This window comes from Megascapheus bottae, chromosome 22 (genome assembly GCF_031878675.1).
Source record: "Megascapheus bottae isolate mThoBot1 chromosome 22, mThoBot2.hap1, whole genome shotgun sequence".
Lineage (NCBI taxonomy): Eukaryota > Metazoa > Chordata > Mammalia > Rodentia > Geomyidae > Megascapheus > Megascapheus bottae.
In genome coordinates, this window is record NC_143530.1 from 53806 (window position 1) to 70457 (window position 16652).

The 16652-nt window shown below is 38.6% G+C and overlaps 1 protein-coding gene across 11 annotated transcripts in view; it reads right to left on the reverse strand.

Annotated features, from left to right (window-relative positions):
• The window catches only part of Phf3 (PHD finger protein 3), a 78500-nt gene that overhangs the window by 5216 nt on the left and 56632 nt on the right, over window positions 1–16652 (reverse strand). For all 11 annotated transcript variants that reach the window (XM_090355437.1, XM_090355436.1, XM_090355432.1 and 8 more), the window contains 6 exons: window positions 14675–14791; window positions 11896–12027; window positions 10713–10848; window positions 6676–6871; window positions 6164–6311; window positions 2053–2142 (listed from right to left, as the gene is read on the reverse strand). In XM_090355437.1, the coding sequence (XP_090211563.1) occupies window positions 2053–2142; window positions 6164–6311; window positions 6676–6871; window positions 10713–10848; window positions 11896–12027; window positions 14675–14791 (819 nt within the window). The remainder of the gene's footprint in view (window positions 1–2052; window positions 2143–6163; window positions 6312–6675; window positions 6872–10712; window positions 10849–11895; window positions 12028–14674; window positions 14792–16652) is intronic.

Below are 16652 nucleotides of genomic sequence, written 5' to 3' on the forward strand. Positions count from 1 at the left end.
GATTGAGACTCTTCTTTGTTTTAGTTGGTTGTGGGGCTTGAACTCTGGGCCTGGGTACTACACTGTCCCTAAGCTTTTCAACTCAAAGCTACCACCCTACCCCTTGAGCCACAGTACCACTTCCTGTTTTCTAGTGGTTAATTAGAGATAAGTCTCAAGTTTCTGCCTTCTTGCTGAGCAGGGTGGCTCACACCTCTCAGGAGGCTGAAATCTGAGGATCCTGGTGCAAAGGCAGCCCAGGCACTAAAGGCTGAAGAGCTCAGTCCCTTCAGCTGAAGAGCTCAGGGACAATGCCCAAGCCCAGAGTTCAAGCCCTATGACCAATTAAAGAAAAAAAAAAAAGAATTATTGGCAGTCTGTTGTCCATCCATCTGTACATCCATCTGTCCGTCCGTCCATCCATCCATCTGCAGTGCTAGGATTTGAGCTCAGGACCTTCTACTTTGCTAGGCAAACACTCTTTTTTTTTTTCCAGTCCTGGGCTTGAGCTCAGGGCCTGAGCACTGTCCTTGGACTTTCTCAAGGCTAGAGCTCTACCATTTGAGCTGCACCACTTCTGACTTTTTTCTATGTATGTGGTACCGAGGAATTGAACCCAGGTCTTCATGCATGCTAGGCAAGCACTCTACCACTAAGCCAAACTCCCGGCCCTAGGCAAACACTCTTAACATTTAAGATATGCCTCTAGCCCTTTCTCATTTAATATTTTTATGTCACAAGTTACTGCAACCTTAGGAAGTAAAACTGCAGATGGAATGGACATAATACACAGACAAATAGAAGTATGATAATCTTGTTTCTAAATCAGCTTTGGCTATGATTTCCTGATGAAATTAACACTCGAGGAAGTAATAAAATCTCAATTAAGAACAAGTCTGGGGGCTGGGAGCCTATCCTAATGATACAGTGCTTGTGTAGCATGCACAAAGCCCTGGGTTTGATTCCTCCGTACCAACATAAACAGAAAAAGGGGAAAGTGGCGCTATGGCTCAGGTGGCAGAGTGCTAACCTTGAACAAAAAGTGTTCAAGATCAGTACTCAGGCCCTGAGTTCAAGCCTCAGGACTGGCAAGAAAAAAGGAAAAAAAAAAAGAACAAGTCTGATTCCTAAATGATCCTGTACGGCTCAGAGTGAATCAGTAGACAATAACCCACCAGAAACAGAAAAACAGCTGTATTCAAGATGTGGTATTTATACACAATGGAATTCTATGCTGCCATCAGAAAGAACAACATTGCTCTATTTGTAAGAAAATGGAAAGACTTGGAAAAAATCATATTAAGTGAAGTAAGCCAGACCCAAAGGAACATAGGCTCAATTGTTTCCCTCATTTGTAATAATTAGTACAAACCTTGGACTCTCCTAGCAGGGGATTACAATAGTTCAAAACGAAGATACAAAAGGCCATATAGGATGAGGCTAAATGAAAGGACCTCTAGGATATGGAAACAAGGACATATAATGTGTGATTGTTGTTCTCAATGTACTATGTTATTTCTCATTTCTTCTGTTGTCCCTTGGATATTCTCATATTGTTACAGTATCTTACCTTGATATTTGGTATATTGTATATATGTTTATTTATTTGAAATAGGAAAGGGAAGAGGGGAAAACAAGATAAGGGAGAAGGGGTGAGTGAGGGAAATGGGAACAAAAACATGAGAAAGGGTATCAATGTATGTGAAGTAATGCAAGTTCTATCTGGCGAATATAACTGTAACATTTCTATTAATTACAATGAAAAAAGAAAATAAAAAAAGAACAACAGCTGTATTGTCAGAGCCATTGCATTTCAGGGTTTTTTATTGCAAAAACTAATTGTGCAGTGACAGAAACAAATGTCTATAACTGAAACAAAGTTGATTTACATGGTGAATTCCAGTACTTAGTCTAACGCATAGCAGAGGGGAGAAAATAAAAGGGGATGTTGGAAGTTCCCAGCCTTAGCAAACAGCCTTACTTCAGATAACTTTTGCAACTCTGTCAAAAACTGCTAAGTGTTTTTCTTGTGAACATTTTCCCATGCTATACTGTGAAACAAATTTTCCTCACCTTGGTTCCAGATGCTTTTATTTTTTCCACATAATCCCAAACTGTCTGAGGTGATATCCTCCCACCTACTTGGATACTGTCTGGCAGATCCTGTAGTTAATTAAAAAAACAATAAAGTCATCAATATGCATAGATTATCTTCAATGAAATTCATATAAATTAAACTGTAAGATAAACTCAAAATGGTAAGAAAAATAAGTAAATAGAGCCAGGCACGGTGGCTCACACCTGTAATGCTATTCAAGAGATTGAGATCTGAGGTCGAGGTTCAAAGTCATCCCACACACTAAAGACTATGAGACTGTCATCTCCAATTAACCACCAGAAAACTGGAAGTGGCGTTGTGGCTCAAGGGGTATGGTGGTAGCCTTGAGCTGAAGAGCTCAGGGGCAGGCCTGGAGTCCAAGACCCATGACCGAAAAAAAAAAAAAAAAAAAAAGTAAATAGGACTAAACACAATTCAGTTGTAGAGTATGTGCTTATTAGCATGCATGAAGCAAAAAACCCATGAAGAAACATATTACATACAGAAAGACAGCAATTAGGCTTTGTCTCAAATAACTCCTAATGAATATGTAAGATACTGTTACTAAAAAATATTTGTATGTCAGACCAGTGTGTACAGAATAGACAGGCACAATAATGGGAAGCTACACCACTAGCAGTCCAGAGTGAGCAAATGCATTTCAAAAACATTTATACAGGGCCAGGAGTGTAGCGTAGTGGTAGAGTGCTTGCCTAGCATGCACAAAGACCCGGGTTCGATTCCTCGGTACCACATACACAGAAAAAAGCCAGAAATGGTGCTGAGGTTCAAGTGGTAGAGTTCTAGCCTTGATAAAAAGAACCTAAGGACAGTGCTCAGGCCCTGAATCCGTGCCCCGGACTGGCAATAAATAAATAAATAAATAAATAAATAAATAAATAAATAAATAATAAATACACTCCATCCCGTTTTGGCTATTATTTAATCATCAAGTATCACATTTAATCACAGTATATTTTTGAATGAAGGTAACACTATAATAATTCAAGACTGTTTATTTTTGTGTTTGTGAGCTGGTCCTGGAGCCTGGGCGTTGTCCCACTACCACTAGAGATACATCTACATCTGGCTTTTTTTTGTGTGTGTGTGTGTGATTAGACAGATAAGAATCTCTAGGTCTCCAGAACTTTCCTGTCTGTGCTGGCTTTGAACCATGATCCTGAAATCTCAGATTCTTGAACAACTAAGATTAGAGGCATGAGCCACCAGTGCCAGGCACACACAAAACTATTTTTTAAAGATACATCTTTTCGAAAAACAACATGGTATATAAAATTGTTTTCAGTTATTTATTTTAGCCAGTACTGGGGCTTCAACTCAGGGCCTGAACACTGTCCTTGGGCTTTTTTCTCCAGGCTAGAGCTCTACCACTTGAGCCACAGCACCACCAAACCCCCTTTTTTTTTTGCCAGGCTGGGCTTCAGCTCAGGGCCTGAGCACTGTCCTTGGGCTTTCTCAAGGCCAGAACTCTACCACTTGAGCCTCAGCACCACTTCTGGCTTTTCTCTATGTATGTGGTACCGAGGAATTGAACCTGGGTCTTCATCCATGCTAGTCAAGCACTCTACCACTAGGCCAAACTCCCGTCCCCACTTCCACTTTTTCTATGCATGTGGTACCAAGCAACCGAACCCTGGTCATCATGTATTCTAGGCTAGCACCAAACACTAGGTGAAATTCCCAACACGATAAGATTATTTTTAAACATTTAAATCCTCTGTTTCCAAGAAAGAATTAAAAAACTTAAAAGTGTAATGGGTTGATACTGGAAATTTTTTTTTCTCTTTTTGTACTGGGGTTTGTTTTGTTTTATTTTTTTGCCTGTCCTGGGCTTAAGCTCAGGGCCTGAGCACTGTCCTTGGCTATTCTCAAGGCTAGGACTCTACCACTTGAGCTGCAGCACAACTTGCAGCTTTTTTTTTCAGGTTTTCATTTTATTGTTGTGGCGCCGCTCCGGCCTTGACAGTGTACTTGCGTAGAGGGTACAGTTGCTGCTTTTTTCTATTTATGTGGTACAGAGAAATCGAACCCGGGTCTTCGTGCATGCCAGGCAAGCACTGTACCACTAGGCTAAACTCCCGGCACCGCCCTCCCCCCCCTTTTTTTTTTGCCAGTTCTGGGGCTTGAACTAGGGGCCTGAGCACTGTCCTCGGGCTTTTTCCTCAAGGCTAGCGCTCTACCAGTTGAGCTACAGCACCACCTCCAGTTTTTCTATGTATGTGGTACGGAGGAATCAAACCCAGGTCTTTGTGCTAGAATGCACACATTCTATCACTAGGCCAAACTCCTGGCCTAATTGTTGATATTAACTGAAGTTTATTTTTGTTTTAGGTATCTTATTTGGGATTTTAATCCCAAAATTATAAATAATTAGAAAAAGTGGAGTTCTAGAAAGTAAGCACATACTAAGTGTAACTTTACATATAAATTTAACATTCACATTGCTTCTTTTCACAGCCACATTGGTTAACTAATCAACATCTGATAAGCAATAATGTATTAAATTTAATTTCAGTTTCATCCAAAGAAGATATTAGCTTACAAAGAACAGGTATATGAGTTAGACATTTATAAATACTGAAAAAAAATGGAAAAATAAGTTTTCCTGGGGCCAGGAATTTGGCATGGTGGTAGAGTGCTTGCCTAGCATGCACGAAGACATGTGTTCGATTGCTCAGTACCATATATATAGAAAAAAACCAGAAGTGGTGCCATGGCTCAAGTGGTAGAGCTCTAGCCTTGAGAAAACCCAAGGACAGTGCTCAGGCCCTGAGCCCAAGCACAGGATTGGCAAAAAAAAAAAATAAAAAATTTTCCTTTTAGTCACAAAGATTTTATCACAAAGATTGTAAATGTCACGTATAAACATAATATCTGTGCGTGTACAGATATATATTGATGCCGTTTCCTTTTGCAACACACACAAAAAAATATACTTCAAGTTATACTTACTTGTTAAGTTCCAATGTTTTGTTGGTACTGTTTTTCATTCCATATATACTATTTAATTTCTTCCTATTCCCTAAGGTATAAAAGACAACTAAAGAGACACACAACCAGTGGGTCATGCTTGTAATTTCACCTACTAATTAGGCTGACATCTGATCTTGGATAACCTTTCCAGATGAAGTTTGAAGACAGCCCAGGCAGGAAAATTCATAAGATTCTTACCAACAATTAAACAGCAAAAAGCCTGAAGCAAGTTACAGTTAAAGTGGTAGAGTGTAAGTCTTACCTAAGGGATGGTGCATAGGCCCCAAGTTCAAGCCCCAGACCTAGTCCCACAAAAAAAATAAAGGAAATAAAACAACCAAGAGTAGCATTGTAACAACTAATATCATGAGACTCATAAAGCTCCAACTCCATATATATATATATATATATATATATATATATATATAGCCTATTTACCAAAATAGGTAAGTTCTATAGTCATAAATCATAAATAGTGAGAGAATTAGAACATTGGTCTAACATGACAAATATTCATGATGAGCTAACACTGAAAGTGGTAAGTATGCCCAGCAATGTTTGTTTGGTTTTGGGAGGGGAGGGTGCTTCTCATTAAGTTTGGCCCCTGAGCTCTCACTCAGCTTTTTCCCTCTGCCAGTCAAGTCCTATCTCAAGTTCCAGCTTTTTGTTGGTTACTAGAGGTAAGAATCTCTTGGCTTTGTCTGCCCAGCTGTCTTTGAGCCCAGATCCTCATAACCAAGCCTCCTGAGTAGCTACCCTTACAGGCATGAGCCTCTAGCACCTGGCTCAATTATGTCTAATTTTTATAAAACTCTGTATTAAAGACCAACTTTAGATATCCACATAGACACAATCTGGTTTTTATTTCTCTGACATAGTAAAGTTCATCTAAGAGGCAGTCTAAAGCTTTCAATTCTAGTTTTCTACAATTCTCAAATGTGTTTGTGAATGTCTAATCTCATTAATTAAGCTGTTTGAAGACCATTATTAACGAATGTTTTATTATTATTAACTGTGCACTGATGTTTGCCTATTGCTTTCTGGAATACTCTGGACAACCTAAGCACAGAAGGGCAGTGAAGTTGAAAGTACCTCTGTTAAGTATTCAGGGGAGCCAGACACTGGGTAAGCTTTGGTAACAAACTTTGCCACAGAAGGCATGTTGATAAAGCCTTTCCAGATGAAGTTCAAGCGAGCCAGGAAGGTAGACTCAACTTCAACAGTTCCAGGCATCTCTGGACTAGAAAATAACATTAAAAGTTATCACCCTAAAGTTTCCATGAAAATTATCCACCTTGAACTTATTATCAGTTACTGCTATTTTAACATGTCAAGAAGGACAGCATACAAGCAAATTTTTAAAAAATAAACTATCCCCAACTTCTTGGGAGGAGTATAACTGAACTATTTTAAGTCATACCTGTATCTTAGAAAAAAAAAATTAAATTCCCGGGTCTTATTCTTTTATCTCAATTAGAATGTATGAAAATTTCTCAAATTTTCCTAAGAAATATATCACTTTTCTGTTTTTTGAAGACTCCCATGTACAATTTGGCAAAAATCTATGATGACTGTTATAGAAACTTTAACTGCATGAAAAGTACCGTGGAGCAGGAGAAAACGTTGATTTTGGAGAATCTTGTTTCTCCTCTTCAAAGAATTCAGCAGCCAAAATATTTGAAGTTGAAGATAATGCATCTGCTAGGCTTTCAGCTTCATTGTCTGAATGTTTACGGGCTACTCCAACAACAATTTTCACTTTTTTTGGAGAAAGATCATCTACCGGGGGAGCCATTCGACCTACAGCCAGAAGACACCAACATAAGTCATTGTTGCTGTCTTAAACTTTTATAACTTAGTCTGCTTTTACTTTCAAAAGCTGTTTCATTTCCTTGATTCAATAACCATCCTTCCCTGAGTAATATCTATTATATTTTCTCATAATAATGAGTTTTATTACATGTATACTTAAGTGTCAATCCCCCCACTGTCAATCCTCTTGCATGTAGAGAACTAAGCTCATCTGAAATGCAATTCATAGCACACTGTACAGAATTCTATTTGTACTGTATTATCCCTTTAAATGTGGTATTAATATTACCTCCTAAATATAAAATATACCATGACTAAAATGAGTGATTTCATGTAAAACATATGGTTTCATGTCAAATATATGATATTTCATGGTGTAATCTCTTACAGATATGAAAATAGCTCATCCAGTAGTATTTAAGAAATATCCTAACAACAAATGTTGGTGAAGAAATGGGGGGAAAAGGAACCTTACTACACCATTGGTTGCAATGTAAGTTAGCACAACAACTCTGGAAGGAAATTTGTAGATTCTTAAATAAACATGAGGGGTAGGAGTTTGGCCTAGTGGTAGAGTGCCTGCCTAGCATGCCCAAAGACCCAGGTTTGATTCCTCGGTACCACATACATAGAAAAAAGCTGGAAGTGGTGCTGAGGCTCAAGTGGTAGAGCTCTATCTAGCCTTGAGAAAGTCCAAGGACAGGGCTCAGGCTCAAGCTCTGAGCTCAAACCCAGGACTGGCAAAAATAAAACAACAACAACAACAACGACGACGACAACAAAACCCTAACTAAACATGGCTTGGGTACTGCTGGCTCTTGACTGTAATCCTAGCTAACCACTCGGGAAGTGAGATCTAAGGAAAATCTGTGAGACTCTTTATCTCCAAAAAACTTTGGGCCCGGAGTTTGGCCCAGTGGTAGAGTGCTTGCCTAGTATACATGAAGAGCTGGGTTGGATTCCTCAGTACCACATGCATAGAAAAAGCCAGAAGTGGTGCTGTGGCTCAAGTGGTAAAGTTCTTGCCTTGAGAAAAAAGCCCAAGGATAGTGCTCAGATCCTGAGTTCAAGCCCTAGGACTGACAAAAAAAAAAAGACAGACATAAAAATAAAGAACCATGCACTGATGGCTCAAGCTTACAATCCTAGCCACTCAGGAGGCTAAGTTGAAGACTATGGTTTAAAGTTTGCATGGGTAGGAAAGTGTGAGAGATTCTTCAGAAAAGCTATAAGTAGAGCTGCAGCTCAAAGGCAGAAAATTAGCCTTTAACGAAAGAAGCTCAAGGACAGCAGTAGGCCATAAATTCAAATCCTGGAAGCAGCACAAAAATTTAAACAGCAGCAGCAGCAACAAAAAACAGCCATAAGGAACCTTCAAATTTGTGTTCTCTTACTTAATAAAAGAAGCCAGTCAGAAAGTGTTACATTCTATATGATTGCATTTATTTATATTATGAAAGAGGCGAAATCTATGAAGTCTATAAAGGTCAGAGACTGCTGGGATCTGATGACCGGTGGTAGGCTGAGGGATTTCTAGAGCAGTTAATATATACTCTGTGAGATACTATGATGATAGATTTATGTCAGTCTACAATTTACACTTCAAATCTAGCTTATATGACATCAAAAAAGAATCTTAATGTAAACCATGAACTTTGGGTGATTGAGATGTGCCAATGTACTCTAAAAAACTGTAGCAACTATACCAGTCTGGTAAAGGACACTGAAACAGGAAGAGATAATATCTACATAGAAAGGAAATCTACAGGAAGCTTTCTTTGTGCCTTTTCCTTAGCTTTGATTTGAACATAACTACTCTTAAAAATTAAGTCTTTGCACTGGAACTCATAGGCACAGGCAATCTTTCCTGAACAGAATCCCAGGGTCACAACAGATTGGAGAGAAACTCGATAAATAGGATACCTAAAAATAAAAAAAATTTCTGCACAGATAAAAGCATAGCCACAAAAGTAGAGAGACAGCCAACAAAATGGGAAAAGATATTTACCAATAATACATCTGACAAATGCTTAATATCCAGTATCTACAGGGAACTCAAGAAACTAATTCCCCCCAAGCCCAACAAACCATTCACTAAATGGGAAAGGGAACTAAAAAGAGATGTATCAAAAGAAGAGATTAAAATAGCAGAAAAGCATATGAGACAATGTTCATCATCTATGGTCATAAAGGAAATGCAAATAAAAACAACCCTAAGATACCACCTTACCCCAACAAGAATGGCCAAGATTTTGAACTCAGACAATGACAGTTGCTGGAGGGGTTGTGGAGAAAAAGGAACCCTACTGCATTGCTGGTGGGATTGTAAGCTAGTTCAACCACTCTGGAAAGCAGTGTGGCGGTTTCTTAAAGAACTGAAAATTGACCTTCCCTATGATCCCACCATACCACTTCTGGGCATCTATCCTGAACACTATAACCCAAGATATGATAAGGACACCTGTTCAGCTATGTTTATCTCTGCACTATTCAGAACAGCCAGGTGATGCAAACAATCCAGATGTCCTACTGCAGATGAATGGATACAGAAAATGTGGTATATATACAATGGAATTCTACATAGTCAACAGACAAGATAAAATAATGGCATTTGCAGGGAAGTGGATGAATCTAGAGCGAATCATATTGAGTGAGACAAGTCAAGACCAAAGGAACAAAAGGCGCATGGTATCCTTAATATGTGGCTATTAGATCCAAAAAGTACAAGAGTGAGGACTCAAAAGTTACATACCCAATGCTATGGACATGGTACTAGAAATATAAACACAATTACATACACATAAGAACTTATGACTCTATAGACATAATGTTTTTAACTACTAATATGTATCTGTGACATATAAACCCTCAGCCTAATTTTGATTATGTTCTAAAATCTAAGTGCCAGTGATTATATAGATTCCCTTCTTGAATATCTGTTTGTTAAACACGTCATTTGAAATATGATATAAAAATCAATGTTAATAAATTCTTTAATAAAAAAACCCTCTGCTTTCAAAAAAAAAAAATTTAAGCCTTTGCTGGGCATTGGTGGTTCATGTCTGTAATCTTAGCTATTCAGAAGACTGAGATCTGAGGATCGCAGTTCCAGCATAGGCATAAAAGTCCATGAGATTATTTTCTCCAATTAACCATCAGAAAACCACAAGTGGCCCCGTGGCTCAAAGTGATAGGGTGCTCACAGTCCCTGTGTTCAAACTACACTACCAGGAAAAGAAAAATTTAAATTAAAAAAAAAATTTAAAAAACAGTCTTAAATAAATAATTTCTAGGGCTGGGAATGTGGCGTAATGGTAGAGCACTTGCCTAGCATGCATGAAACCCTGGGTTTAATTCTTCAGTAACATGTAAACAGAAAAAGGCAGATGTGGTGCTGTGGCTCAAGTGGTAGAATGCTAGCCTTGAGAAAAAGAAGTCCAGGGACTGTGCCCAGGCCCTGAGTTCAAGCCCCAGGACTGGCCAAAAAAAAAAATACATTATTATTATTATTTCTGATTTATTTTGCTATAAAATATGAAATCTTGCTACTTCACTTAGTAAATAAAATTTCTGATATTCATTCTAAAGTTTAAATTCTTGTCATTTTACTCTAATCGCATATAATATAACCAATTGTAGAGAATATGCTATATACCACAGACCAAACTATACTTCAATATGAAAAAGTCATACAGAAATTGGCTATTGCTCAAAGAAAGTATATACCACCATCACTGAAACTGAGAAAAAAATTAAAATCACAAATTCTAGTATAGAAGCATCGTCTTTTAACAATGAGTACTACATTTTAGAAAGCAAAATTTCTAACCTATGCAAATTTTGCAGTTAAGATCAAAAAGATGTTGTCTGTGTTGACTAGTAGTATCTTTAGACATGGAATCAGTCTCTTCTTTCTGTTTTTCAGATCCTTCTGGTTTCTCCAATGTCTTACTACCAGAGGATTCCTAATATAAAAGAATAAAAATTAGTTTTAGATGGTAAACTCCTTAGCCTAATTAAGGCAATGAAATTATACACTAATACTGTGATAAAACATTACACTGATAAATTACACATGCATATAAATATATGTTTTTTTTGGGTGGGGGCAGTCCTGGGCCTAGAACTCAGGGCCTGGGTACTGTCCACAGTACCACTTTTTTGGTGTATGTGGTACCAAGGAATCGAACCCAGGTCTTCATGCATGCTAGACAAGTACTCTACCACTAGGCCACATTCACGGCCCTAAATACTCAAATTTCCTCACTCTTCAAAGTTTTTAATAATTTTAAATTATTTTGTCATTGTTATTTGAAAATAAGAAAGCTACAGTAGCTCTCAAATTATTCTCCTAAATTCACCTATAAATTTCTATACCTTATTTGCTGGGAAGTGGATAGAACTAGAGCAGATCATGTTGAGTGAGATAAGCCAAGATCAAAGGAACAGAAATATATTGATACATAGATTGATATGTATCTATGACATACAAAGACTCAGCATAATTTTTAATTATATTCTTAAATTTATGTGCCAGTGATTATATATGGATTCTTTTCTTGAATACTTATTTGTAGAACATGACATGTGAATAAAACTGTGTTAATAAAATTTTTTGTGGGGGGAGGGAAATGGGGACAAAACATGAGAAGGGGTATCAGTGTGTGAGAAGTAATACACCTACTATCTAGTGAATGTAACTGTAACCTCACTATACACCATAATAAAATAAATACATAAATAATTTTAATTTAAAAAATTCTATGCCTAAATATTAAGGCTTAGAAACAACCTCAGAAATCTACATTATAACGAATTTAACAGAAGCCTATAATGTAGATAATTCACACAATCCCTTAAGAAAAAAGAAAAGAAGCCATTAAGCCAAGTAAGTAGGTTGTGTAAGAATAAATACATTTAATTTTTTCTTTTTAGGTTAAGAGCATTAGATAAACCTTTTCTGAATTTTAATATTTTCGGTTGTAAAAATAAGGCATTATCTATTGCCTTACCTGAATGTCCATGGCTGCTTCTTGTTCTTTCATTGGAGCATCACTCTCAATTTCTATCTCACCTTTATGAGTAATTTTTGTGATTGGCCGTCTTTCCACTTCTCTCTGTTCTTTCTCAATCATCTCTATGGTCTAACAGGAAAATATTTAAAAGGAAACTAATTTCAAATATTTATTTCCAAATAAAAATTTTATTGTTAAGCCAGGTGGGCACGGTGGCTCATGCCTGTAATCCTAGCTATTCAGGAGGCTGAGATCTGAGGATCAAGGTTCAAAGCCAGTCCCACAAAGGACCTCCTGAGACTCTTATCTCCGAATAAACTCTAGAAGGTAGGGCTTGGCTTAAGGGTAGGGTGGTGGCCTTGAGGGAAGAGCTCAGGGATGGATGGGACAACAACCAGGCCCACAGGTAGCTTAAGCTGAAGAGCTCATACAGCACCTAGGCCTAGTTCAAACCCCATGACCCATAAAACAAAACCAAAAAACAAAAAACAAATTTATTGTTGTGGGGCCAGGAGTTTGGCCGAGCAGTAGAGTGCTTGCCTAGCATGCACAAAGACCCGGATTCAATTTCTTGACACCACATACATAGAGAAAAGCCAGAAGAGAAAAGCCCAGGACTGTCAAAAACAAAAACAAAACAACAGGCTGCATGCCTATTTCTCAGAGTGCATACTAGGAAGGCACTCTACCACTAACCACACTCCTAGCTCTTGTTTAATCGTGTGTGTGTGTGTGTGTGTGTGTGTGTGTGTGTGTGTGTGTGTGTGTGTGTGTGTTTGGGGGGGGGGTGTTTTTTTGCCAGTCCTGGGCTTGAGCTCAGAGCCTGAGCACTGTCCTTGGGCTTTCTCAAGGCCAGAGCTCTACCACTTGAGCCACAGTACCACTTCGGGCTTTTTCTATGCATGCATGTGGTACTAGGACTCAAACCCAGGTCTTCATGCATTCTAGGCAAGCACCCTACCAATAGGCCAAATTCCCAGCATGTCAAATTCTTTAAAAGCATGTCAAATTAACAATCTTTAATTGAAACGATATTTTTTATTTGGTTGGTCATGGAATTTGAATTCTGGGCTGGACATTATCTCTGAACTCTTCAGCTCAAGAGTACCACCCTACCCCTTAAGCCACAGTGCCTCTCCCTTTTCTGGTGATTAATTGGAGGTAAGAATCCAGGGGCTTTAGTGCCCACACTGGTTTTGAACTGTGATCCTCAGATCTCAGCTTCCTGAGTAGCTAGGATTACAGGCATGAGCCACCCTGCCCAGCCAGACTTTTTCCTTTTTAAAAAGAAGTATGTTGCACTTACCATATTCTGCTCCCATTAAATGTGAGCCAACACACAAAACTATAGTACTAATGTAAATACACATATGTAAATATGGCAAAAAGTCAGCTTTTACCAACAAATTAGTTACTTGGGAAAAATCTTAATTTTCAGAGCCATTTCTATTCGAAACTTTTAAGTCAGGGACTATAAAAACATACAATGTTTTCTCTTTCTTTTGGACAATTCATTTGGCCCTACAAATTACCAATTTTGAAAGTGGCATGGCTCGATTGATAAAGTACAAGGTCCTGAGTTCAAGTCCTACTTTCGCACAAGAAAAACAGATCAATATTTATAATTCTCTCAGATTATGTTTATGAAAAGTACATATGTAGTTAGGATTTAGTCTCCTTAAATTTTTATAGGGCCATCCTCAAACCACAATCCTTTCCATACATCTCAGCCTGCCAAGTAGATCTGTATTAGAGGCATGAGCCACTGTACCTGTGTAAAACAGTATTATACAAGAAACAGAGAAAATTGGGCATGGTGGAATACATTATTAGTCTCAGACAGTAGAAAAGCTGAGGCAGGAGAGTCACTTCAGTCCACAAATAACAGTACAAACCTGGTCAACTATTTAACATTGCAGGAAGGAAAACAAAAATGAGGAAGGGGAAGGGAAGGAAAAAGGGGAAGGGAAGAAGGGGGCTGGGGGTTTGGCCCAGTGGTTAAGTGCTTGCCTAGCATGCATGAAGACTAGGGTTTGATTCCTGGGTAAGATATACATAGAAAAAGCCAGAAGTGGTGCTGTGGCTCAAGTGATAGAGCTTTAGCCTTGAGAAAGCCCAAGGTCAGGCCCTGAGTACAAGCACCAGGACTGGCAAAAAAAAGGGGGGGGAGGGGAAGAAAAAGATGACAGAGGGCAGGAATGAAACAGAAGAACAGTCTATTTTTTTTTCTTCTTCCTGCTAGTCCTGGAGTTTAAACTCAGGGCCTAGGGACTGTCCTTGAGCTTCATCAACGCTATGGCTCTACCACTTAAACCACAGCACCATTTCTTGCTTTTTCTATGTATGTGGTAATGGGAAATCGCACCCAGATCTTCATACATGCTAGACAAGACTCTACCACTAGGCCACATTCCTGGCTTCCATATAGTCTATATTACTGTATATTCTGTATTTCTGTTTGTTTCTATTGATTAGAGGCTTGAACTCAAGAGCCTTGGTGTTGTCCCTGACCTGTCTTGTTCAACGCTAGCACTCTACGAGGTTAAGCCACAACAACACTTCCAGTTTTCTAGTGTTTAATTGAAGCTTTCCTGCCTGGGCTTGCTCTGAACTGAGAGCCTCAGATCTCAGCCTCCTGAATAGTTAGGATTAAAAGTGTGAGCTACAAGCACCAAGCATGCACTATATACTGATTTTTCTCCTGCATAAGTTTTCTTACATGACTAAAAAATGTACATTTTTTGGTAATGAAATACACATTTATAGATAGTCTTACATGTCTGTTTTCTCTTCTTCTCCAAGCAGCTAACTCTTTAGAAGCAAGTTCTTCTGGACTCATACGTATAAGATGATCAGGGGTCACTTCTCCTTTTAGTACTTTTTTAAATAATATCTAAAAAGATTTTAAAACATGAAAGAGACAAGTACTTTAACAAAAAGGGGAGGGACTGCTATATATATTACCTGTTAAATAGAGATTAAATAACACAAAACATACATTTTACAAAAAATCAGCACAATGATGAAAAGTGTGAAGTTAAAATAAGACTGTCTAGATGCCATTATATGCCAATCCAAATCTTTTTTTTCCCCAGTCCTGGGGCTTGAACTCACGGCCTGGGCACTGTCCTTAGACATTTTTTGCTTAAGGCTACTGCTCTGCTACTTAAGCCACAGCGCCACTTCTGGCTTTTTCTGAGTATGTGGTACCAAGGAATCGAATCTAGGGCTTTATGCATGCTAGATGAATACTCTACCACTAAGCTACACTCCCAGCCCAATCAATCCAAACATTTAAGACCATATATGGATATATTCTGTCATAATAACCAATACATTATAGGAATATACAGCCCAAAAGATCTTTATCTAACAATGCCTTTTTTTTTTTTTTGCCAGTCCTGGGCATGAGCTCAGGGCCTGAGCACTGTCTCTGGATTTTCTCAAGGATAGGGCTCTATCACTTGAGCCACAGCTCTACTTCTGGCTTTTTGCTATATATGTGGTACCGAGGAATCGAACCCGGGTCTTCGTGCATGCTAGGCAAGCACTCTACCACTAGGAAAAACTCCCAGCCCCTAACAATGCGTTTTTTTTTTTTTGTTTTTTTTTTTTTGTTTTTTTTTTTTGCCAGTCCTGGGCTTGAGCTTAGGGCCTGAGCACTGTCCTTGGACTTTCTCAAGGCTAGAACTCTACCACTTGAGCCTCAGCACCATTTCTGGCTTTTTTCTATGTATGTGGTACCAAAGAATCGAACCCGGATCTTCGTGCATGCTAGGCAAGCACTTTAACCACTAGGCCAAACTCCCGGCCCCAACAATGCGTTTTTATAATGAACGTATTTCAATTCTAAAGGGCTTGAATGAAAGGATCAAACCAAAGAACAAATTCCAAGCAAAAAGTAATCTAAAGGAAATAAATCTTAATTCTAAAGAAAAACTCAAGTATCTGATCCACAATGGCATACTATGCAATGTCGATTTTTCTTATGCAGTTATTAGTATACATCAAGAAAATATCTAATACGATGTAGTTGCTTAGTATCTGCTGCTGAGGGACCCATTTAAAGGTCCTCCCCCTAGCCCAGTTTATCATGTCTAGGATTAACTACAAAATTGCTATGTTCATAGTTGTACATGTTGAGAGATTCAGTATTGGTTCAAAGCCAGCCTGGGAACAAAAGGACCAGAGACTCATATCTCCAATTAACCTCTAAAAAGTGGGAAATGGGGCTTGGCTCAAGGGTAGGGCAGTAGCCTTGAGCTGAAGAGCTCAGGGACAGTGCCCAGGCCAAGTTAAAGCCCCATGACCTACCCAAAAAGAAAAGTCTGTACTGGAGTAATTGTTCTTACCCAAATTTATATCACTTATGTGAAAACTTTTCTGCTAGAGGGTTGCAATTAATTAATATTGTTACCTAGAGTCATCTATTTGTAATGACTGCTGATCTCAAAAGGTAAGTTCATGTACATTTTTTTTTTTTTTGCCAGTTCTGGCTTTGAACTCAGGGCCTGAGCACTGTCTTAAGGCTAGAGCTTTACCACGTGAGCCACTTCTGTTTGTTTGTTTGCTTTCTATGTACGTGGTACCAACGAATCAAACCTGGGATTTCGTGCATACTAGGCAAGTACTCTACCACTTGGACAAATTCCCGAACCCCTCATTTTTTTTTTGGGGGGGGGGTGTCAGTCATGGGGCGTGAATGAACTCTGGGCCTGGGTGCTGTCCCTGATCTCTTCAGTTCAAGAATATCA